This window comes from Sinohyriopsis cumingii, chromosome 8 (assembly GCF_028554795.1).
Source record: "Sinohyriopsis cumingii isolate HCF-2022 chromosome 8, ASM2855479v2, whole genome shotgun sequence".
NCBI lineage: Eukaryota > Metazoa > Mollusca > Bivalvia > Unionida > Unionidae > Sinohyriopsis > Sinohyriopsis cumingii.
The window spans coordinates 72,516,274-72,541,249 of NC_142968.1; the positions used below are offsets into that span (position 1 = coordinate 72,516,274).

The window sequence follows — 24,976 nt, forward strand, 5'->3', positions numbered from 1 at the left end:
CCGCCGCAGTGCCAACACCTACTGGCTGAACCTTTGCAACAGTATACAGACAGCTGCTGACATCGGGGATACAAGAGGAATGTATGAGGGTATCAAAAAGGCGGCAGGCCCCCTCCCCCCAGCTACAAGACCGCCCCCCCTCAAGTCCAAGACGGGTGAAGTCATCACAGACCAGGGGAAACAACTGCAGCGATGGGTTGAGCACTATCTCGAGCTATATGCAACCCAAAACAATGTCACTGGAACTGCCCTGGACGCCATTCCAGACCTGCCTGCCATGGAGGAGCTAGACACACAGTCCACCCTGGAAAAGCTCGGAAAAGCCATCGATTGCCTTGCCTGTAGGAAGGCTCCTGCAAGCGACGGCATTCCGCCTGAAGTCCTCAAGAGCGGAAAACCAGCACTGCTCCAGCCCCTACACACACTCCTCTGCCTTTGCTGGGAACAGGGATATATCCCACAGGACATGCGTGACGCCAACATCGTCTCTTTATACAAAAACAAAGGAGACCGTAGCGACTGCAACAACTATCGGGGCATCTCCCTCCTCAGCAACGTCGGAAAGACTTTCGCCCGTGTTGCCTTGGCGCGCTTGCAGATCCTAGCCTCCCCCGTCTACCCAGAGTCCCAGTGTGGATTTCGAGCATGCAGGTCAACTGTAGACATGATCTTCTCACTACGTCAGCTGCAGGATAAGTGTCGCGAGAGCAGATGCCCCTCTACATCGCCTTCATAGACCTGACGAAGGCGTTTGACCTGGTTAGTCGGAGTGGACTCTTCAGACTCCTGCAGAAGATCGGCTGACCCCCACGTCTTCTTGCTGTCATCATGTCGTTCCACGAGAACATGCACAGCACAGTGTGCTTCAATGGCGCAACATCTGAAGCATTCCTAGTCATCAACGGAGTCAAACAAGGCTGTGTCCTTGCGCCGGCGCTCTTCTTCTCCATGCTTCTCCAGTACGCATTCAAGGACAGCAGCGAGGGAGTGTACATCCATACCAGGGCTGACGACAAGCTGTTCAATATCGTCCGTCTCCGTGCTAAGACTAAAGTCACAGAGGTACTCATCCGTGAATTGCTCTTCGCCGACGATACAGCCTTGGCATCACACACGGAAGATGGACTTCAGCAGCTGGTATGCCGCCTCTCCCATACTTGTAAGGAATTTGGACTGACCATCAGTTTGAAGAAAACGAACGTCATGGCGCAGGACGCAGACTCCCCTCCCTCTGTCACCATCGATGGGTACAACTTGGAAGTTGTCGAGAACTTCACATACCTCGGGTCTAACATCTCCAGCTCACTCTTCATTGATTCTGAGGTGAACGGCAGGATTGCCAAGGCAGCAGCAGTGATGGCCAGACTTAACCAGAGAGTCTGGAACAACCCCAACCTCACAGAGAAGACCGAACTGCGTGTCTGCCAAGCCTGCGTACTCAGCTCACTTCTCTACAGCAGCGAAACATGGACCACCTATGCAAGACACGAGAGGAAACTCAACAGCTTCCACCTGAGATGTATGCGGCGCATTCTGCACATCCAGTGGCAGGACAAGGTACCCAACACAGAGGTTCTAGAACGTGCCAACATGAACAGCATGTTCTCCATTCTCAGCGAGAGGCGTCTTCGCTGGCTTGGTCATGTCAAGAGAATGGACCCAGGTCGCATTCCCAAGGACCTGTTATATGGGGAGCTAGCAGAAGGTGCACGACCAACTGAACGACCACATCTGCGCTACAAAGATGTTTGCAAGAAGGATATGAAGACGGCAAACATCAATGTCAACGACTGGGAGAGCTGTGCAAACAACCGTTCCAGCTGGCGTCTAGCTGTCAGGCAGGGAGTTCAAAACGCAGAGGAAGAGAGAAGAATAAAACAAGCTGAAAAGAGAGCTAGAAAGAAGGATAAACAAAAGCTTACTTTGGAGCTACGCCATCGTCTCCCGTCGACGGACGGATGCCAAGATAGAACAAGCATGTGTGTGATATTTAGATGTGAGTGTATGAGTTGACCTATTGATTTAATTGCCATTGTGCTGATGAAAGATATATAAGAATGTGTTAATTATCCTGTGTTCGAACAAGGAGGCACCATTGTACGTCCCTTCTAATCCACAGGAAGCTTTCTGGGTGGGATCTGACACCACCCGAATATTAGAGACGAGAAGCCGTGGAGAGCACGTAGAGATAGTTGTGCGAGTAAAGAGGGCAAGAGCACGGAAATGAGGGTACCAAAAGTACCCACAATGATGGCCGAATGAACGGAAACGACGGTACCGGAAGTAACGACAAGGAAACCGGGAAAGGGAAGCAAGGGTACCGGAAGTACCGAAAGGAATACTAGGTGGAAGTTAAAGATGAGGAACATAGAAGGGAAACGGAAAGAAACCCTCTCACCTTTAATTTCGCGTGAGAAAATAATTATCAATATGTTGTTCATGCATACGTAGTGATTTACATTTTTCAAATAACTTGACGTAGACCAAACAAACGCATATCTAGGTTACAGTATTTAGGATACATAAATTGGTTTGCATATACTGGTTTTCATCGCTCTTTGTATGCATGTGCAGAAAGCATGGCTTCCGGTATTAAACAGTTCAAAAAGAATGTTTGTGCTGGTTTCCTCAAAGAAAATGGCACCAATTATGATTTAAAATCTGTTTTGCCTAATGTTAATATATGAGACCCTAAAGTATTTAGAAACTCTATCTTAAGATATGAACACCACAATAATTGTATTCAAACTCGATACTTATTCTGTACAAGATGATATTTTTTTTCGACAGATCCATGCATTCAACACATTGATGGAACAGTTAGTATATTAATACCCAGATTTAAATTAATTTCCCAAGAATATACATTACATTACTTTCCTTGCCTTTTATGCCAAGACGAAATAACCTATAGGCTATCTCCATGACGTGATATGGCATTCGGATTATCATGGATGTTGTTATACCTATCGCTCTCGGGGAGAAGGGGAACTAATAATAAAGATTATTGTTTCCTGCTCTTGGTGACATGTGAAATTTGATAAGGAATATGTACTTTTGCGTATTTGCTAGTGTTATGTTTCATACAAAAATCAATTCAAAGTATCTGGGAATTTAACCGGAAGAATTATATTTAGATACTGACATGGCGTGAGGAAATTATTAAGAGTGACTTGTTCATTTCTTTCTATTTTTATGTCAGCTGTAAATTTTCTTAATATAACTCATCCTAATTTAATGATTTCTTAAACCGAGCTTAAACATTTTCTACGTCGGTGCAGTCATAGCTGTGTTACAAATTCTTTGCATATGCCACGTTATGTAACATATTAAACATGAATTCCCCAAAATATTAAACTCGTTTTTGATTGAGCAAATTGGTGCGTGGTTTGGTCCACTGAGGTAGAGAAAACCCAAGAAGTTTGGGGAAACCACGAAACTCACCTGCACACATCCGCTTCTTATGATAGAAATTGAGAACATTGTTGGAATCGCATAGCATGGCGCACTGTCGCATTTTACAGGTCCAAACACATAAATGATTCTACACAGCTCTTTATCTTTTATAACCATGTCAATACAATGTATGTAAAGTCACACGAATTAACGTAAATAACATCAAAACATAATTACACCTACAAAACATGTCGAAAAGATGTAACGATACTAATCTTTGAGGCTGACACATTAATGCATGTCCATGGAACTGGCTGGAGAAGTAAAATATAAACACACATAACCATCCACACAGATATGTAAATAACAAGCAAGCAACATACAAAACAGACCATGGATACATTTTATAAGTTAATATCTACAAACACACCAAATCCTTCGTACAGTTTTCATGCTAAAGCAATGAAGCGTCTAAACGGTGAAAATTCTATTTCTCGCATACTACACACAAGAAAGCTTTTGTCACTGTTGAATAATTAACATATACGTGTAATATCATTCTTAGAATTTACAGGTATTCCCACCCTCTGGCTTATCATGTGTGAGATGTCGGACGAGATCGTCTCAACTGAGAAACTCTTATATGCCATGGCTCTTGAAGACTTAAATGAATCATAATTATCTAATTAAATATCCCATATGAACAAGGGAACATTAACCTTCTGTTCTGGTACACTTTGAACATCTTCATTGGAGGTTATATAAAGACATATATTCTTTCGAGTCATTAAAACCTCACACAATTCCAGTTTAGATACTATATTATTAAATTAAATGCAGGAAGAGTTGGACAGTTTAAGGAAACAAGAGCGATCGTATTTTCAAAATCATACCTTTTAGAATGTAATGCAAGAATGATTTATCTCGATGTTAATGCTGGATGCAACATCCTCACATACGTGTGCGTCTTGGTGTGACAAATGCAGTAATTTAGCGCCACCTAGATATTTTCTAGAAGGAATATAACATAATGCATGTGATGTGGCACGTTGCTGATCAATACATGCATTTATCCATCCAAACAGATAACGGCTGTGTAGTGAATGGTCGATCATTGTTACAAATGTCGAAACTTGAACTGATTTAAATGTCGCACAACACTGGCTGAAAAAATGATAAAGGCAAGAAGAAGAAACAAAAGCGTCTCGCTAAAATGACCGAGGCAATACTTCGCAGCACTACTGAATTAATGAAAATAGCATAAACAATTCAATTACTTCATTAAAAACGTTTGAGATATTCACCTAACGTTTAAAGATTGTTTCTAAAACTCTTGTTTCAAAGTATTAAACATGCTCCTATTGCTGTCACATCAACTGGAAATCACCTCAGATAAAAGCAAATGCATATGAAAACCAAACATAGGCTGGAAATGAACAATTTTTGGCTTTGTATAAGGGAATATATATACAGTTTTGTCTGAAAGAAAAATTTGCCACACTGCAACATTAACAACGCGATAAATTAGCGTGAGTGTTTGTTTTCCAGTATTTATTTGCAAGCATTGAATATCTATTAATTCTTTAAAAACATTGAATTGATTGCAACGTTATGAGATTCGCTGATACTTCTTTTTTCTGAGTAATACATCATACAGCCTGCAACACATGAGCACGTTTTGTAGATGTGGTGACAAAACAAATCGTCAACTTGGGACTGCACATGCTTGAATTGAATTTGTCTTTCTATATACACCTAAAAAGCTCCACTGGATATTTTCATTGTCATTATCAGACGTCTGTCCGGATAAAAATATTGAAATCATTGTTTCTTACAAACCTTTCTTTTAAAAATGTAAAAACAATTGTGAATCATACACTGACGGCAACAGCAGTCTTCATTTGAATTTGATGGAAAGCTCGTTTACGGTATGTTGTGTTTCATTGTAAATGTCAATCAACAGAGAATCTTAGTTATTGATGTATGACGATAACATCTTACTGACTGAATCAATTTGCAGACACTGACCCTCAAAACCGAATACTTCTTAAATCATCTTTTTTGTTTGGAATTTTATTTCAAATTGTCTCCTTTGCAATTGTTTCATGCTTTCCGGTATCCATTCTTGACTCCATGAATATATATTGATTTACTAAATAATTAGATGGCTATATATCTCGTTAAGGACTTATCTTAAAAATTTATGATTTATACCTTTCTGAGAAAAAAAAAAGATAACGCTTTCTTTAATAAATTTGGAATTAGGATTAAACAAATGCATAATTTTATACCCTCGGGAGCGATCTCAATTTGACTTATTTTGACTTTTAGTATAGTTTCCCAGTTTCGTGGCTGAATAATCCACGTATAACGCCTCATGACATTTACAACAATACAATTCACCTCGATTCTTTATACATTAAGGTCCCGTATACGAACTTTTTGTTAAATTCATTATTTCAAAGCTGAAACGGTTAGTGAATATTTGCAAATATGTATTTACGATTTCACATCTCAAAACTAAACTTGTTCTTGTTTTTTATCTACAGAAGTCTCCGTGTGTTACTTTGTTTGTGTTGGTCAAATGGTTCAATACAGATTTTGGGGTCTTATTGTTTTACATTGGCAATATGTTTTAACGTGTTTTAAAGTAATATATATTGTATGTAGTCTTGCTAGTCTATGGTCTTAAATAAATATCAAATGGAAAGCGACAAGTTTATTACAATTAACTAATAATTATTTCGCTAAGTCACAAAGTGGAAATTTAAGACAAACAGTATTGTAAATCAAATCTGTTAACGTACCAATAAGTATGTATGTATGTATATATGTACGTATGTATGTATGTATGATTGTATGCATGTATGTATGCATGTAAGTATGCATGCATGTGTGTATGTAGGTGAAGCTAGACAGAGAAAAAGATAGAGTTAGGCTAGTGCAGTACTGTATTGGGCATACTCTGTTTTTAACTTTGTCGTTAAGGAAGCAGTTCTGATGCCTTGACATTGTGATGTTTTACCCCAACCCCTTGTATTATACATGTATTTATAAGTCTGTAAGTGGAGCCAGGTAAGCTTTGTTTTTCCAAGTACCTAAGTTGGCTAATCCTCTTACGTAACCCAGTCTTTGTTTGAGCTCTTGAGTGGAAATCTGGCGGGAATCTTTGTACATGGGAACACGTGACGTAGACAACTTCAAAGAGCCGGAAGCCGACAATGGTAGGCTGGACAGTACATGGGGACACACAGACTGACATTTTTATGATTGACAGTTCGATCAAATGACCAGAGTCCGTCGCCATCCAATCGGGATGCGTTGTAGGTGGGACTTGATTCGAGAAACTGGCATAAGACTTGTACAAGCCTGAAATTCGTCAGTTGGTGTTTAAGAGTCGCAGTGACACACACTCCGTTAGCCATTCGTAAAAATTGGCGGAATTTAGGAAATTCATGAAATAGCTTCGATCAGGTAAGTTTGATGTTACGTTGATTCTGCTTGATACGACTGCTGTTAATTGAAGAGAATTTGTCGTATGTATACCTTTCAACAGGAAGCTTTCGGGGGACGAAAGAATTTCAGAGAATTTCGGGGGACGAGAGAAGTTCAGAGAATTTCGGGTGACGGTGAGAGATACCGAGTGAATTTCGGGTGACCTCAAGGGATACCGTCAAGGGTTCCGGATACTAGAAGAGGAACCGGAAGTCAAGATAACGGCAAGGAACAAGGATTATAGAAGAGGAAGCGGAAGTGGAGATCACGAAAGGAGAGAAAGACAAGGGAACGAAGAGATTTAGATGAGTAGCACTCAAGAAGGGAAAAATCTCCTCACACTGTGAACTCAAATGATGATCAAAGGGATCATTGGGTGAAAGAGAGACATTGATTACTTTAAATTCTTTTAAATTTCATTTATTAAATTGTTATTGTTTAAATTTCATCTTTGTATTTCTTTTAATTTAACTGTCGGCATTGCTGACTGGGGGCTCGTAGCCATAAATATATTTAGTCAATAAATAATATAGTGTCCAGAATTAACTTTCTGAATAAGGACCAGGGGAACTTCTCATAATTCGTTAAAGTCTATAAGAAGAACCCCACCCCTAGACAACCACTACACCCCCACAGTGGGCGCTTCGTCCGGGATATGAATTAGACATATATATTATTTTGGGACTTAAAGTTATTGGTAGAAGTATTAGTGAACAGTGTGAGATATTTTCCATTCTTTGTATTTGAAATTTTGTGATTTTCTCATCTTGTATTTTTATTGTCATATGTGCAGGCTTTGTAGATCTTCCATTCATAGCAGTACGTGTGAAGCAGATATCGAACAAATATCTTACCTGAACGAAACTAGTTGTTGTCGACAGGTAAGTATTTAAACTGGTATTACAAATATCTGTATATTGTTTGAATTTTGAGACAAGGTATCACTTTACATTACTATAATGGCTACCGAACGACAAATGATAAAGGAATACCGCGCCATGGGGTCGGAAGATCTTGGATACGAGGGAGATCGCCTGGCAACCTTTATAGAAGAAAGGATCAAGGAATGGAAGGCCGAAAAAGCAGCGGAAAGAGAAGCCCAGAGAGAACTAGCCAAGATAGCAGCGGACCAAGAGTTAGCCAAGATAGACGCGGACCGAGACGCCCAGAAAGAGCTGGAGCTAGCCAGACTCGCTCACACTCTGGAGATGGAAAAGGTCAGAGTTGAAGCTAGGACCAACGGACGGGACGACGCCAGTACAAGCTCTGGAACAACCGGCCGACCTTTCATCGACCACCGGATAGTCCAGATCAACATGTCACGCTTCAGTGATAGGGAGGAGGTTATTGACGATTTTCTCGTCCAGTTTGAGAAACTCGCACGCGCTCATCAGGTCCATGAACAGCACTGGGCCATTAATGTCTCAGCCTTTTTGCAAGGTGCAGCTCGGGAAGTCTACCACGGCTTAACTGCAGAAGAGGCTGATGACTACACTGCCCTCAAGAAGGCGCTTCTCTGCCATTACCGGCTGACCGCCGAGACTTACCGGAAACTTTTCCGGGACTCGGTGAAAAAGGTAACAGAGACCCACTCTCAATTCCACAACCGTGTTCGAGGTTTATTTGAGAAGTGGATGAAAATGGCCGAAGTCGAACGCACGTACGAAGGGCTACGCGAGGTAATACTCAAGGAACATGTCCTGGGTACTTACCGTCGCGAGTTGACAGTTTTCTTAGCAGAAAGAGAACACCGGACGCTCGAAGAGATCCCTAACATGGCGGAGCGATACGAGCAGGCGCACTCGAAGAGTAGAGGTTCCGGGGTTGCTGACCGACCCCGACCCTCTGAGTCGCGTCGTATGGGGGAGGTTGAGCCGGCTGTCCGTAACCGTCAGGGCGACGGGAAGGTCGGAGGGGCACCTACAGGTAGGGCTGCCGCCTATCGACCTGGACAGGCCTCACCCACGAAACCAGGACTTGCAAGTCGGCGAGGGCCGCCGACATGTTTTAATTGCAAGCGCCTGGGGCATTTTGCCAGGGACTGTCCCAAGGGCAGGCAGACCCAGGTGAATGTCGTAGCTAAGAAGGAATGTGTGCCGGAAGCGAGTCGCAACCCAGCCAACCTTGCGGCCGCAACTGTCAATGGTGAAGGCGCCACCATCTTGTATGACACTGGGTGCAGCGTCCCCGCGCTTGTCGACAAGAAATATGTCAAGCCGGAGGACTATACAGGGGAGGTAATAGAAGTTCAATACGCGAATTGCGCGCGTGACTCATTACCAGTAGCTGTCATTGACCTCGATTCACCATACGTGATGGGGAAAATTGAAGCTGCTTGCTTGGAGGGGCTATCACATGACGTCATATTGGGTTGCCGTTATGTGTTACCCCAGCCGAACCCCGAAACCTGCACACCTATGCCAGTGAGTGCTGTTGAAACCAGGGCCATGAGTCGACAGCCGAAACAAAAGCCAATCCAAGTTACATCGTCACCGGTTACTAATGTTATTCCAGCGGAGTTAAGGAAGCTGCAACAGGAGGACGCAACTCTGGCGCAGTTGCACAAACACGCAGAAGCGGGAACAGAAAGGGAAACTCCGAACGGCGCGGTGAAGTTTGTCTACAAGAAGGGAATCTTGCATCGCCACGCCAGGAAACACAACGAACACTTCAAGCAAGTCGTCGTGCCAAAGGAAAAGCGTTGCGAAGTACTGAAACTTGCACACGAGAGTCTCATGGGTGGACACATGGGAATTGCTAAGACGCGTGACCGTCTTGTAAAAGAGTTTTACTGGCCAGGGGTCCAGGGAGACGTAAAACGGTTCTGTCTCTCCTGTGACAAATGCCAGAGAATGGCACCGAAAACGGATCAGCGACCCATCCCTTTGGGGAGTACGCCCCTTATCGATGAACCATTTAGACGTGTTGCCATGGATTTAATCGGACCGATAAAACCCGCGTCTGCGCACGGAAATCGATATATTTTAACGGTTGTCGATTATGCTACACGCTATCCGGAGGCCGTTGCGTTGCGTAACATTGACACGGAAACCGTCGCGGAAGCTCTGTTTGCGATCTGGTCAAGAGTCGGAGTGCCCGACGAGATCTTGACCGATCAAGGAACACAATTTATGAGTCGTGTGATGGCGGAGGTGAATCGTCTCATGTCGATTAAACACCTCACGACTACACCGTATCACCCCCAATGTAACGGATTGGTCGAACGGTTTAATGGGACCTTGAAAAACACGCTCAAGAAATTGTGCGAAGGCCGCCCCAAGGATTGGAACCGGTATATTCCGGCCATGCTTTTTGCATACCGGGAAGTACCGCAAGCGAGTTTGGGGTTCTCTCCCTTTGAACTCTTGTACGGGAGAACCCTACGCGGCCCAATCGCCGTACTGAGACAGCTGTGGACAGACGACCACGCTGTAGAGGAAGTACGCACTACCTACCAGTACGTCGCGGACTTGCGCAACAAACTGGAAGAGGTTTGTTCTCTCGCTCAAGAAAATCTCAAACGAGCTAAGGCGCAACAGGCGAAAAATTACAATAAGCGCGCAAAACCACGTCAGTTTGAGGTAGGGGACAAAGTGTTGTTGTTGTTGCCCCAGGAACACAACAAGTTGCAAGTTTCCTGGAGGGGTCCATACGTCGTCACCAAGAAGGTCGGAGGTCAAACCTACCGGATACAGCTACCGACGAAAGAGAAATTGTACCATGCCAATTTGCTCAAGAGGTACCGGGAAAGGGAGACCGCCAGCGATTTTGTTGTCGCAGCGATAGTCACCGAGGATATCGAAGGCGATACGGAAGGTGCTAACACTGTCCCGAGCTGTCCATTAACGAGGGCCGAGACTCCGTCGGACGTGGAGTGTGACCCCATGTTAACTGAAGGGCAGCGGAACGAGATAGAGACCTTGATGGCCGGATATTCCGACGTGCTAACAGAAAAACCCGGGAGGACGACGCTTGTCGAGTTCGGGTTAAAGATGGTGGACGACCGACCAGTTCAGCGTAAACCCTACCCCTTGCCCCACGCGAAACGACAAGTTGTAAGGGAAGAAATCGAGCAGATGATTGCTCTGGGAGTAATCGAACCTGCCGACTCTCCGTACAGCTCACCAGTAGTCTTAGTGCAGAAGAAGGACGGCACCCATCGGTTCTGCGTCGACTACCGGAAGCTGAATCAGGTGACAGAATTTCAAGTTGAAATGCTACCTGACCCCGAACATATCTTCGCTTCGGTCTCGAAAGCGAAATATTTTTCCAAACTGGATTTGTCCAAGGGGTATTGGCAAATTCCGGTAAGGAAAGAAGACCGACCGAAGCTTGCTTTTGCTACCCCCGACGGGACATACCAATGGTTGGTGATGCCGTTCGGGGTACAAAACGCGCCCAGCGTCTTTACCAGAATGATGCGGAAGTTGTTGGAGCCCTTGCGCGATAGGGGTGTCCACAGCTTCATGGATGACCTCTTGTTAGCTACAGAGACATGGGGTGAACACCTCGCTCTGTTAGCTGACGTTTTGGAGCGGCTACGTCAGGAGGGCTTGACAGCCCGCCCTTCCAAATGTCACCTTGGTTTCAGGACATTAGACTATTTAGGACATACCCTGAGCCAAGGCACGCTGCCTCCAGAGAAGTCGAAGGTGTAGCAGTTGAGAAACGCCGCACGCCCCACCACGAAAACGGAAGTGAGGTCATTCCTGGGACTGGCCGGATATTACCGGAGGTATGTCGCTAATTTCAGCGCGATTGCGGGCCCGTTGTCTGACCTAACCAAGAAACGGACCCCGAGTAAGTTCGTTTGGACAGATGCGTGTGAGCACGCATTCCAAACGCTAAAGGATAGACTTACATCCGACGCAGTTGTTCGTCTACCGGACTTGGATAAAGAATTCGTTCTGCGCACCGATGCATGCGACACGGGACTGGGAGCAGTACTGCTCCAGGAGCATGACAAGACGCTTTTTCCTGTCGCATACGGCAGCCGGAAGTTGTCTGCTGCCGAGAAGAATTACTCAGTATCGGAGAGGGAATGTCTCGGAATCGTGTTCGGCATATCACGGTTCGAGCGATACCTATATGGACGTAAGTTCATATTGGAGACCGACCACCAACCACTCGCCTATCTGGCGCAGGCAAAGTTGGCCAATGGTCGATTGATGCGATGGTCGCTGTTTTTACAGCAGTACCAGATGAAGATCAGATACGTGAAAGGATCTGAAAACGTAGGCGCAGATTTCATGAGTAGAAGCGCCGAAATGATATAGATCATTTGTTATATTTTCGTGTTCATACTCAGTTTAGCATTTAGTTCATTTTGCTGATTTTGTTCTTTATATCGTTGTAACACTTTTGCTTTTGTAGTTTGAGTGAATAAAATCCTGATTTTATTCTCAAGCGTGGGGGGATGTGATGTTTTACCCCAACCCCTTGTATTATACATGTATTTATAAGTCTGTAAGTGGAGCCAGGTAAGCTTTGTTTTTCCAAGTACCTAAGTTGGCTAATTCTCTTACGTAACCCAGTCTTTGTTTGAGCTCTTGAGTGGAAATCTGGCGGGAATCTTTGTACATGGGAACACGTGACGTAGACAACTTCAAAGAGCCGGAAGCCGACAATGGTAGGCTGGACAGTACATGGGGACACACAGACTGACATTTTTATGATTGACAGTTCGATCAAATGACCAGAGTCCGTCGCCATCCAATCGGGATGCGTTGTAGGTGGGACTTGATTCGAGAAACTGGCATAAGACTTGTACAAGCCTGAAATTCGTCAGTTGGTGTTTAAGAGTCGCAGTGACACACACTCCGTTAGCCATTCGTAAAAATTGGCGGAATTTAGGAAATTCATGAAATAGCTTCGATCAGGTAAGTTTGATGTTACGTTGATTCTGCTTGATACGACTGCTGTTAATTGAAGAGAATTTGTCGTATGTATACCTTTCAACAGGAAGCTTTCGGGGGACGAAAGAATTTCAGAGAATTTCGGGGGACGAGAGAAGTTCAGAGAATTTCGGGTGACGGTGAGAGATACCGAGTGAATTTCGGGTGACCTCAAGGGATACCGTCAAGGGTTCCGGATACTAGAAGAGGAACCGGAAGTCAAGATAACGGCAAGGAACAAGGATTATAGAAGAGGAAGCGGAAGTGGAGATCACGAAAGGAGAGAAAGACAAGGGAACGAAGAGATTTAGATGAGTAGCACTCAAGAAGGGAAAAATCTCCTCACACTGTGAACTCAAATGATGATCAAAGGGATCATTGGGTGAAAGAGAGACATTGATTACTTTAAATTCTTTTAAATTTCATTTATTAAATTGTTATTGTTTAAATTTCATCTTTGTATTTCTTTTAATTTAACTGTCGGCATTGCTGACTGGGGGCTCGTAGCCATAAATATATTTAGTCAATAAATAATATAGTGTCCAGAATTAACTTTCTGAATAAGGACCAGGGGAACTTCTCATAATTCGTTAAAGTCTATAAGAAGAACCCCACCCCTAGACAACCACTACACCTTTACAGACATATATAACAGGTTTTATTTTCTTCCTTTTTATATTGTTTTCCGACAACCAGAAAAAGAAATTGTTCAGCTATCTTTATGCGAATTGTCCTCACTAAGCAGCAGGATAATTGCTGTAGGGCATAGATAATCATTGTTAGCAGGATAATTGCTGAAGGGCATAGATAATCATTGTTCGATATTACATTATGTGAATAATAATGGTAGTAATGCATATAAATTGGTAATGGAAACGCACAACAACAAGTATTATATGTGTCGTCTATTCAATCATATTCTTTGTTTTATTCGACCACTCTTTCAAGATTTGTTTCTGCTTAAAATGTCATAAAATACTAAATTGTTCTTGTCAAACACTTTTACTAGCCAGTTGTTGGGTCAAGAAGACAATAAATTCAAACATATAACCGTAGGTCATGACATATGGGTTTCAGTCTGATATAAGTGATGAAATAGGGGTTAAAATATATACATTTAAATTCTTAAATATTTATTAGCACATGACTCACGATGTAATTTAGTCAATATAATGCCTTGTACCCAGATTACAGGCATATGAGTTACACTTTTATAGCCAGTCTATACTACCTACCATTCAAAGTAATTCCTTGGTACTTGAAGTATACTTTTCACTGTGTAAAAACCAAACAAAAAAAAAAACTAAATGCACTAAGTAACTCAGGCGATGTAAACATTTGACCAGTGAGGTAATAGATAATACATAAAAGCCCATATTCTTCTTCCGTAAGATTTCGTGAACCAAATAGGTATCCTTTGTTTGAAATAAATGATATGTCTCTGCTAATGCTGCAAATGAAATATACTTTAAATGAATAAAACAAAAAGCATCTTACATATCTTGATGCGAAGACAGGACTGTACAATACGAAATGGCATTTTGCACGTTGATTGGTATACAGTTCTTAAGAACTGTGTTTTGCCTGCACATAACGAAACGGTTTTTGTGGATGATGATTGATATCGTGCAAGTATGGATTTTTATTTTTCAACTGATGTGGTGGCCACATCTTAAACTGAGTAGTGTGTGACGCTTTAAAACACGATGCTATTCTCTGATTGGCTTAATCTCAGCCACTCGGGGCAACTGATTGTGATGTAAATATTGAGTTGTAGGTACTCAAGCTATTAGATGTTAGATGCAAGCATTTATTCCCGGTCATTTATTATGTGAGATTTATTATGTGATATTTATGACATCACTTACTATGCCATGTGTTATGGCCGGGGACGTCATGTGGATGGGGGGCGTAGTGGGAGTTGGGAGGGCATTTGCCCACCCCCAATTTGCATGTACTGTAAAATGTATTGAGCCTATATACGAAAATTAACAAGCCCATCAAGTTTTGCTCCTCCCTACCACGAAAAATTGAAATGACGTCCCTGCTTTTATTAGCTTTCTAACATGTTATTCAGCCTGAGCCAGCGCGTTGATATTTGCATGAATCAAGCTTTATCCCCCAAACAAGTTTTACCCACACAATCACGTACCCCCCCCCCCCCCCCCGCCACACTGAAAAAAATTTGAAATGACGTCCCTGATTATTGCGTGCGAGCCTTAAACGGATCAATTCGAGACTACTTTATGTTTTTTTTTCTTCTAAATTCAAGGTGGACGTAAACGTGATTGTGGTATAGACTGTAAGTGCAAAATATAGACCAATGAAGCTACAAGTTTGTAATATGTTTTAAGACTCTACCTTAGAGCCTATTTTCACATACACATTGAAACCACTGACCCGCTTTTGTGATACCTTCAAGTTCAAGCTTTTAGAATCATGGTACTTGCATGAAATGTTGCCTGGGTCAGCCATTAACACTGAAGCTTCGCAACAAAATACCTGCGAACCTCAACATCAGCATGTACGCGTTTTAAATATATATTCATGTGCACAACAAACAGCACAATAATTGTATGGCCTACGCATTTTCTCTCTTATTTATTTTTATGTTACTCACACTGTCAGAATTACGTTGACATAAACAGTATAAAAGCAACATATATTTATAAAATAAAACTTTGTCAAAAATTAAGATTATGTTTTTTAACATCAAAGTATAATCCTACTGGTGGAGACTTATACTGCCTTATTTATACAAACTCTCTGTAAAATCAATCTGTCTAACGAAAATATGTGCAAATTCGTATTTTTGAATACATCAAAATTTGGGAAGATCGGAAATTTAGAGCAACCCGAAATTCGGGTAACTCAGATACTGGCCAACTCAAAAATCGAGAAAAGTAAAAAAAATTGAACAAAACAAAATCTGGACAAATCCGAAGTTTTTTCATTCTAAGAAAATAACAATTTCAGATTTGGTTTTTACCTGAATATATTTGGTCAAAAATTTGAATTCCTAATTTTGAAATTTATGTCCGATTTTTTGCATATATATATATATATATATATATATATATATATATATATATATATATATATATAGATATATATATATATATATATATATATACATATATATACATATATATATATATATATATATATATATATATATATATATATATATATATATATATATATATATATATATATATATATATATATATATAGTATTCATCCTTGCAGAACCTATAATGTTTACATAAACATAACGGAGAAAACCAAAGTCCACCTAGTTGGGTGTTAGAACCGGGAACGTTACCATCTCGCGCGCAGCAACATACAATGTTGGAAAAAACAGAAACATTAGAAACTTAGCGAAGTCTGTAGCAGGAGAGGTATTTAGCTATAATACGCCTTAAACAAATGAGGCAACATTATATATATATATATATATATATATATATATATATATATATATATATATATATATATATATATATATATAGCTTGAGCAAGGAAATCTACTTCGCATCTTAAAAAAAGACATATTAAGGCGATCATTGCCTACAAACAAAAGCAGACGTACGCTTTTATATGTATGTATGAATGTATGTATGTATGTATGTATGTATGTATGTATGTATGTATGTATGTATGTATGTATGTGTGTGTGTGTGTGTATATGTATGTATGTATGTATGTATGTATGTATGTATAGTATAGCATGTATAGTATGTACGCCGTATCAATGATATGCCAAGAGATGCATTCATTTTTCATTAAAATGAAACGAGGCTTGTCGATTTTCCTTTTAATGAACAATTTAAAGCGAGTTGAATATCATTTATACAGCGTACATATCGTGCATATATGTTATTTATATCACATACAAATACACATATTTGCCCTTTGAACTGTGTTTAAGATGGACTAGAGGTGAACTGTGTATTGACGGAGTGAATCAACTCCTCATATCCCGAGTGTGTCCGCTATAAATTTTAGTTCTTTACCTTTTGTTGCTATTTAAAATCACCTCTACATATGATAAATTGATTGTTTTCGTTTTTGAGTTTATATTTTTATTCACATTAATTAAATTAATATAATACACATTTAAGATATAAACCTGAAAGATGGTTTTGATGAAGACAGTAGAGCACTACAAACACATGGATAGCTTCTCCTTTCACATGAACGCTCACCCATTCACGTACCGGCGCATGGACATTACTTTAAAATAAAAGCTAAGTGAAATGACGATCCAACAAGAGATAATTAAAATATTTTAATATATTTATAGTTTATCTCAACCGTTGTTTTGTTTTAATAACAGCACTACCAACCGTATACCAACCTCTATGTCTCTTTATTGGACGATTTGATTTTAATATCTCTCTCTTTCTCATCCTTTGGTCGTTTTGACTTAACTGTTACCATTTATAAATAAGTTCAGAGACATCGTGGGATGACATAATCGAAAACCCTCTAATCCTCTACGTTCGTCGTTTCATAGATTTTCGCCCAAATCCTGCTGCGATGGTCCGGAGAGAGAGAGAGAGAGAGAGGCGGCTTTTGGACATTTTCATATTTAATTAATGATAATCGATTTTTGGAACAGTATAATAGGTTTCAAATACAACAACAACAACAAAACACTAAACACATCACAGTATGTGTACCACGTAACTGGGAAATTTACCGTATAATGTCGACAGGGTTTACAACTTTGTATCATTGATTATATAATCACTGTATATAAATCCCAAGGAAGGTGCACACATACCGTTACGCAAGGTTGCTTGGTGTAAGCTTAATTTCAAAGTTTTCATCCAGCACAAATTCATTTTTCTATCATTCCAGATTTCTGCGTCTTTTGTCTCTAATGCATGAGAGAGGAGGGGAACGGAAAGCACAAACGATTGCGATAAAATTGCGAACTATAATAAATTCATTTAGAAAACGGGAACTGTTAATACATTTTATCGTTATTTTCATACGTCACTAATGAATAATAAGTGGACAACACACAGTTGCAAGGGCACCGTTGAAATAATGTTTATATATGCGTATTATTGCGCCATTGGCGGATCACACTTGGATATACAAATAGTATTGGTATATAAAATTGTTTTAAACCAACACTTTAATAGCCATGCTATTTTACTGTATGTGGGGGTGGGGTACGCTTTTTAATACTGCTGAAAGTTTGACCTATTCGTGTGAGAAAAACAAAAAAAAAATATTTTTTTAATATTACTAACGACGGCACAGATACCATGTGCTTTATATGGTAACGAATACAATTTACATTATATATAGCTCCGTTGTAACAGTTGCACATGTGAAGAAGGGAATCAAATCTTGTAGAGATAATCTGTTTAGTCTGATGGAGTAACTGCCCGCACATTTACATATACGATCTGCAGAATTCTCCTACATTAGCGTTAGTTATTTTGACGAGACAAAGAAATGTTGATTCTGGCTAACTTAAGCAATTGTCTAGCTACGCACATATTATCTTAACTTTATCTTATTCTTGCTTAAGAATAATGTGTCTTTTAATAAAACGTTATATTCTCTGACAGAGTATTTTGTATATATGTTCCTGCACTTGGTGATAGTGTGTACCTCTGCTCGCTTCTAATTACACACATGGAAGCGATGGACTGGTTTGAAAATGTATTTTACACTGACATTATACATGTAGACGTCAGAATTTACAGTATGACTTTCTATGTTCAAAGGTAATCATCGGATCATATTTGTGTTTCTATGTGTGTCGTACAATTTAAATATTTTTTAGTGAATACAAATACAAATCACTTACAGCTCACGTGGTAATTACTGTGTTAATGTCTCTTTTAGGTAAGTCTGGTAATTGTAAAGAGAGGTAAAGGGACTCAAATTAACTAATACTAGAATGCTTCGAAATGATAATTTTACAATGTGGACAATGCAAACCTAAAAATAGAACATAAAACTTGACAGAGCAAACAACGTGAGCTCGTGAGACCAATCACGTCTATTCAATTGGAGTCAAGGCTTGTTGCTTATCCAGATGAATGGGGGGGGGGGGGAATGGGAATCTTAAATTGTACACAAGTGAATCACTCAGAGAAAAGTTCATAAGTCTTTCATTAATATAAGACTCGACTCTGTATTCTTCCTTCCCAAACAACCCTAGGTCGATATTACTGAAAGCATAAAATGAAAACACGAAGAAGAAAAAAAAAACAAAAAAAAACAACAGATGTTGGTTCGTTATTTCCCTTTCTTTACACGCGATTCAACGTCACCTCAATTTTATTTTGCATTCTTTATTACCTTGGCAAAATGAATAAAACTTACACCGTGGTATGTAGAAATTCAATGTTAGGCAATTGATTGTAAAGTGTAGTCACATATTACATCCGTGAAGTACGCTTAATACAACAAAATGTATCACCATTTTGCATTAAAATTGGATTATAATCTAGTTATTCCTCGATATTTGGTGAATTGATAATAGGTCCGAATCTTCGGACACCATATTTTTCCGTAAATATGCATTTCACATGAAAGCAGAAGATGCTATCATAAAAGATTAAAAAGGTTCCGACGTTTGATTCAAATGTCGTCCTGTTCGAAGTCGTCAGGATATCAAACGCCTACATAAAGATCACTAGGACCAAAGACGTGTATTTGAGTTTGAGTAGGTCTTATTGTTAAAATACATTCGAACAACATATATTATTTTGAAAGATAAAGAAGGCAACAAGAGTATTTACAAAATAGTAGTAAAAGGTAGGTGTTATGAGATATATGCAATAATAAAAATTGAACTGAATCATTAAATTAAATTTAAAACCATCGGGAGTTTGATAAAGACAGGGAGTGTTTAAAATCACATGTACATGCGCGAATGATGTATAAGACTGAACATTAGAAAATAACTCATGTATATTTTTCCAGTTATAGTCAGGTTAAGATGACGGTTAAAACACGGTTATTTATATCAGTTTTTTGCGCATCACCAGTTTCATTAGGAGTGGTAACTATACAATAGACGCACGAGAACGCTCCAACATGACATCCCAAAGTTAGTATTGTAATGATAAAATAATTAACTGTTTCATTACCAGCGTTCATTCCTTGTATTGAGGTCATCGAAGTTCATTGCAAGTTTTTAAAAAAAATTATTTTGATCCAAAAACCATTGACCACAGTTAATGATCATTAAAATTTCTCATTCCTAAAATTATAGTTGTATTATTATCATTCCTAGTGTTTTATTTGCGATTAAATTGTTATTTTATATTTTATGAAAAATCAAATTAAGTCAAATGCTAAAACACAGGTAGTATGGTTATAATAATTAAAAGCTGTTTTACATACAAAATCGTTGTCTATCAATGGGACTTTAAGACTTCCTTGAATTTGAGGATTTGCTAAACTCTGCAAATAATAAGATTTTCATCTGTATAATATTTAAACTAAAATATGAGCATTATGTTTAACATCTTCATGATTCAATGATGAAATAGGAAGTTATGTTCTGGTTTTATGTTAACTCAAATTATCGATGAGAAGATAAATTTGGAGAAATATATTAAACCCTCGATAATTTCATTTAAATTACGTGCTATGTTTTTATGATAATTGATCAGTTATGATACAGTACGAACCATGCCCGAGAAACAATATCAGCAAGAAAATGAATTATATCATAGTATTGTATGCCATATAGTTATTAAAGTATGTCCCTGTGACATTATTGCTTCATGGTTTTGGTTCAAAAAATATTCACGAATTTTATGGGATTTTTTATTTCAAGTAAATTGAATGATACACAAACTGCAATAATTTACAAGCAGTGACGACCATCATTCAGTAATATATCACTGCTTCAGTTCTTCAATGGTCCTCCTCTCTTGACAATAACATGGTCAAACCAAACCAACACAATGAAACGAAACACATAATGTACATATTTTAAATGTATGACGAATTAGTCATGACCTTCCTCTATTCATTGTGTGTGTCTTGAATTACATTATCTTCCTGTTTACTACAGTATATGTTTTGTACATTGAGCAGCAGGGGGGGGGGGGCGAATCCGACATTTTGTCCAATCGTTATTTTGCTTAATTATTACTTCTGCACTCAGCGGATCCGGTGTAGTCAGCGCCTGGTAAAAAAAAAACGACGACGACGTCGTGGGGGTCGTCCAATCGTTATTTTGCTTTAATTAATACTTTCTGCGCGCCGATCCCAGCGTCGTCAGCGTCCGGTAAACACAGCGACGACCGCGTCGATGTCATTTCCCCCCCTGCTGCTAAGGGGCTATTACAATGAAAATTATTTACAACTAACCGAATATTTGGTCAAGTCCGATACGATATCGTGTCCGAGGATCATGTAAATTTATCGTTACAAATCCATGTGGGGTGGACTGAGCATGACTAAAAAAGTTTCGAAAACCATTAAAGTCCATGTCACCGCCGCACCATGTCTGCCAAATATTTCGTAGCGTGTGTGTATCAACGCCGTTGAATACAGCAAGAATATTACAGTTGTCTCTGATTACTTTTGGAATCTGAGTGTATCGTTGAGTGACATATATCACGTCGGTGTTTTTGTGCCTGCCTCTGGAAAATATCCTAGCTGGGTTTTTTTGATTGTCTAACATAACATCATCGTACACGACTAGATTGTTAACGTCGCCATCAATATCATCAATGCCTGGTGCATCATTGATATCTGTAATAAACTCAATAACATTTTTTTCAGCGATCGCCGATGCATTCTCGTTAAAATCTTTCAACACCTCGTAGCATCGTTGATCATCTACGCTAGGGGCGATTAAATACAACTTATCCCACTTCATCCATCTCATTATTAAATTGAGTAACAATTGCGTCTTGCCGGATCCAGATGGTCCGATGATAATCATCCGGATCGAGTTTGGTAACGCTGCACCATGCTTAACTGGTTCTCTCGTTTTAGTCGCCGAAAAATCAATTATATCCATATCTCTATACATAAATTATGGATTTATATTGTGTGAAGTGTAGAGTGCGTACTGGCACACATGATATGACAACCGTTACAACGAGAAATAACAGATCGGCGCTTACTGGTAAGTGTGTCCAATGCGGTACAAAGAAATTTAGATTTATTTCTGCTAGACCCGGGGATGCTTTAAAAAAAAGCGAGGAGGTGATATTGCAGCCAAGTTATTAAAACTCCCCGGAACACCGTGGGCAAAGTATCCAGGAGAAAAGCACCTCCCAGGATACAGCTACTGTGGCCCCGGAACACGATTAGATATCAGACTCGATGATCAAAATCAGCCCAAACCCGGTGAGTATCCAATAAACGCTATCGATAAGGCGTGTCATGCTCATGATGTTGCTTACTACAAAAGTAGCGATTTGCAACAGCGTCATATCGCGGATGTAAAATTAATTCACGCGTTAAATGCTATTCCTGATAAATCCCTCAAGGAAAAATTGGCCTCATGGTTGGTAAAATCGGCTATGAAAGGTAAATTAATGATTGGAAGCGGAGCTTCTCGCGCTGGTAATTGAAAACGCTAGCGTTTATAATAACAACATGGAATCCATCTATTATTCTCCGAGAGGATACTGGAAGGGGAAGGCCGCAATTGGTAAACTCGCAAGCGCTGCAAAGGTAACAAAGGCCGTTGCTGCTAATTGGTTATCCAAACAGGCTATATGGCAAATCTATCTACCACCGCCTAAACAAATCAACTTTTCGCGCTTTGATGTCAGCGTACCTAATGAAGTTCATCAGGCTGATATACTATTTCTGCCGCATGACAACGGTTACAAATACGCGCTAACCGTAGTTGATGTTGCGAGTCGATACAAACAAGCGGAGCCCTTGAAAACAAAGTCAGCAACTGAAGTAGCCGATGCGTTTGAGCGGATTTATCGAAGAGGTCCTCTGCGCTGGCCAAATCTATTACAAGTTGATCCTGGCAATGAATTTCGCGGCGCTGTTTTATCAACGCTGAAACATCATAGCGTCGCGATACGACGAGGTCATACTGCGTTACATCGTGATCAGGCAATTGTTGAACGATTCAATCGGACTCTTGCTGAACGGTTATTTGGGTATCAATACGCGAAGGAATTCATCCAGGAAAAACGATCTAGTGAAGGGGTAAAAGGTTGCCAGGCGTAATTTCAGCGTTAAATAACGAGATTACCCGAGCAATCAACATGAAGCACAGCGACGCGATTAAATACGAGTACATACCCGGAAGATCAAAAATAGATAGCGTTTCCAAGCCGATTCTCGGCGATGTCACTGTTAGATATCTGTATGAACCAGGAGAGCTTGAAGGCGGTAAAAAAAGAGCTACTGATCCTATTGGGAGTGTTACCACACATAACATATCAACGATAACACGATCAACTGGTAGACCACCGATCTATAGACTGGATTCAACTGCCCCACAGCGGGGGTTTACTCACGAGCAACTGCAAGTGATACCTGATGATACTCAATTACCCCCACGTGGCCTTAACTAGCGCCGTTGCGTCTATTGCACTCAAGACATGTTAACCTCACATTGTTTTTGACATGACCGAGACTGTTATCGATCCTGTCCACGGTAAATTGGCGAGCGTCTTTATCCGAATAACGTCAGCGCATTACACAATTGCAACTCGCGCAGTGATTATTCTGTTGTTGTCGTAACGCAATTATTAATTCGGCATCAATATCAAAACGCCGCTGTTTTTTTTTATCCTGTTGGCGGTAACCCGAGAGTTTTCTATCAATGACGCTGTCATCGTTGTCGGTGACTCCGTCACCGGCTTCGTCAATAACAATTCTTCGAAGCTGATTCATTCTCCGTACTCGGGACACTGCGAGATAGACTAAATTCGACCATTCGATGCGATTATCAACCATCCAAACAATTGTATCCGTGATAGTCAATCCTTGCGAGGAATGTATTGTCGTTGCGTATCCTAGCGTCCACGGGGATTTATCAGCATGTAGCGCGTCCTCGACGACGCTGATATCAACGAGCACAATATCATTCAGCACAAGAATTTGTTTTTTTGTCCCTGACGCTGTCGGGCCCGGGATTTCAACTTCAATGTTCTGCCGCCGTGTGTCCGCGGGTCTATAACATAACGGCACTGGGCGCGTTGGAAACTTTTCCTTATGCAACGCAAACAACTTCCGCTGAAGTGTGTCTCTGACTATCTTTCTACTCGCTACAATCAAATCGTTTGGTCTCCATGTTTCCCAGAATTCATTTAACGGCGTTTCCGGAATCACCTCGCGGATTATTTCACATTGAACTCTATCCGGCTGTAATCTGATTAATTTTTTAACCTCGCGCAGTTGTTCATCAAGTGCTCGGTAATCAGTATCGGTTTCTTCATAATAGTCCACAAAACCCTTTAACCAATCATGTGGACCCTCGCCGACAAATGGTGGTGGTTGGCCATGGTCGCCACACATGATTACCGCTGTATTCGCGCGCAGCAACCACTCAAGAAACATTTGTAAAGTATCTAACGAAACAGTACATATCTCATCCCAGATGATAACCTCAGGAATAAATTTTTCACCCATTCGATCAGGAGTCCACTCACCGCCGCTGTATCGAAAAAAGCTGTGATAAGTAACGGCGTCAACATTTCGTTGTTTTATCTCTCGCGCTAGTCTATGGGTCGGTGTAAGCACGATTATACTTGCCCGCGTTCGAAATAATTCAATTGCCCGAGTCGTCTTTCCTGACCCGCCACAGCCGCTTAAATAAACTGTTTTGTGTCTACAAATTGGATCAGAACACGGTGGTGCATTAGACCATTCTGATAAATTATCACCGCGTAAGTAATTGTTTTCAACGGTGACATTTGCTGACGGGGAATAATCGCGTCGTATTTCATTTTTAATTCTCCATATACCCCAACTCTCGTCCGGACTAGTAAACTCGGCTAAGTTTCCCTTGTACTTTACGTCTATATAAAATGAATCAACGGCTACTCTAACCGCGGTGTCGGGAAATCTATTTATCATCGAGAATAAATTGATAGCGGCGTAACCCAGCATAGACGCCCTCAAATGTGGATACGCGGGGCTGTCTCCATCGGCGTAAGTAACAACTGTACCCAACTTTGTTCCATTGGACAAGAAAGCTGTTTTGCAGTTCACGTATC

At 40.5% G+C, this 24,976-nt stretch overlaps 1 protein-coding gene across 2 annotated transcripts; it reads left to right on the forward strand.

Annotated features, from left to right (window-relative positions):
• The first annotated feature begins 6,409 nt into the window (after positions 1 to 6,409).
• Positions 6,410 to 13,414, forward strand: LOC149793800 (uncharacterized). Of its 2 annotated transcripts, XR_016422886.1 has the most exons (3): positions 6,410 to 6,870; positions 6,953 to 12,770; positions 12,853 to 13,414. XR_016422886.1 is itself a non-coding variant. In XM_089967793.1 (2 exons), the coding sequence occupies exon 2, from the start codon at positions 7,851 to 7,853 to the stop codon at positions 11,547 to 11,549; it is 3,699 nt and encodes a 1,232-aa protein (XP_089823919.1). In that variant the 5' UTR covers positions 6,410 to 6,870; positions 6,953 to 7,850; the 3' UTR covers positions 11,550 to 12,840. The 2 variants fall into 2 exon arrangements, 1 of the variants encoding a protein (XP_089823919.1); XM_089967793.1 differs by lacking the exon at positions 12,853 to 13,414 and having other exon boundaries at positions 6,953 to 12,840.
• Positions 13,415 to 24,976: the final 11,562 nt, after the last annotated feature.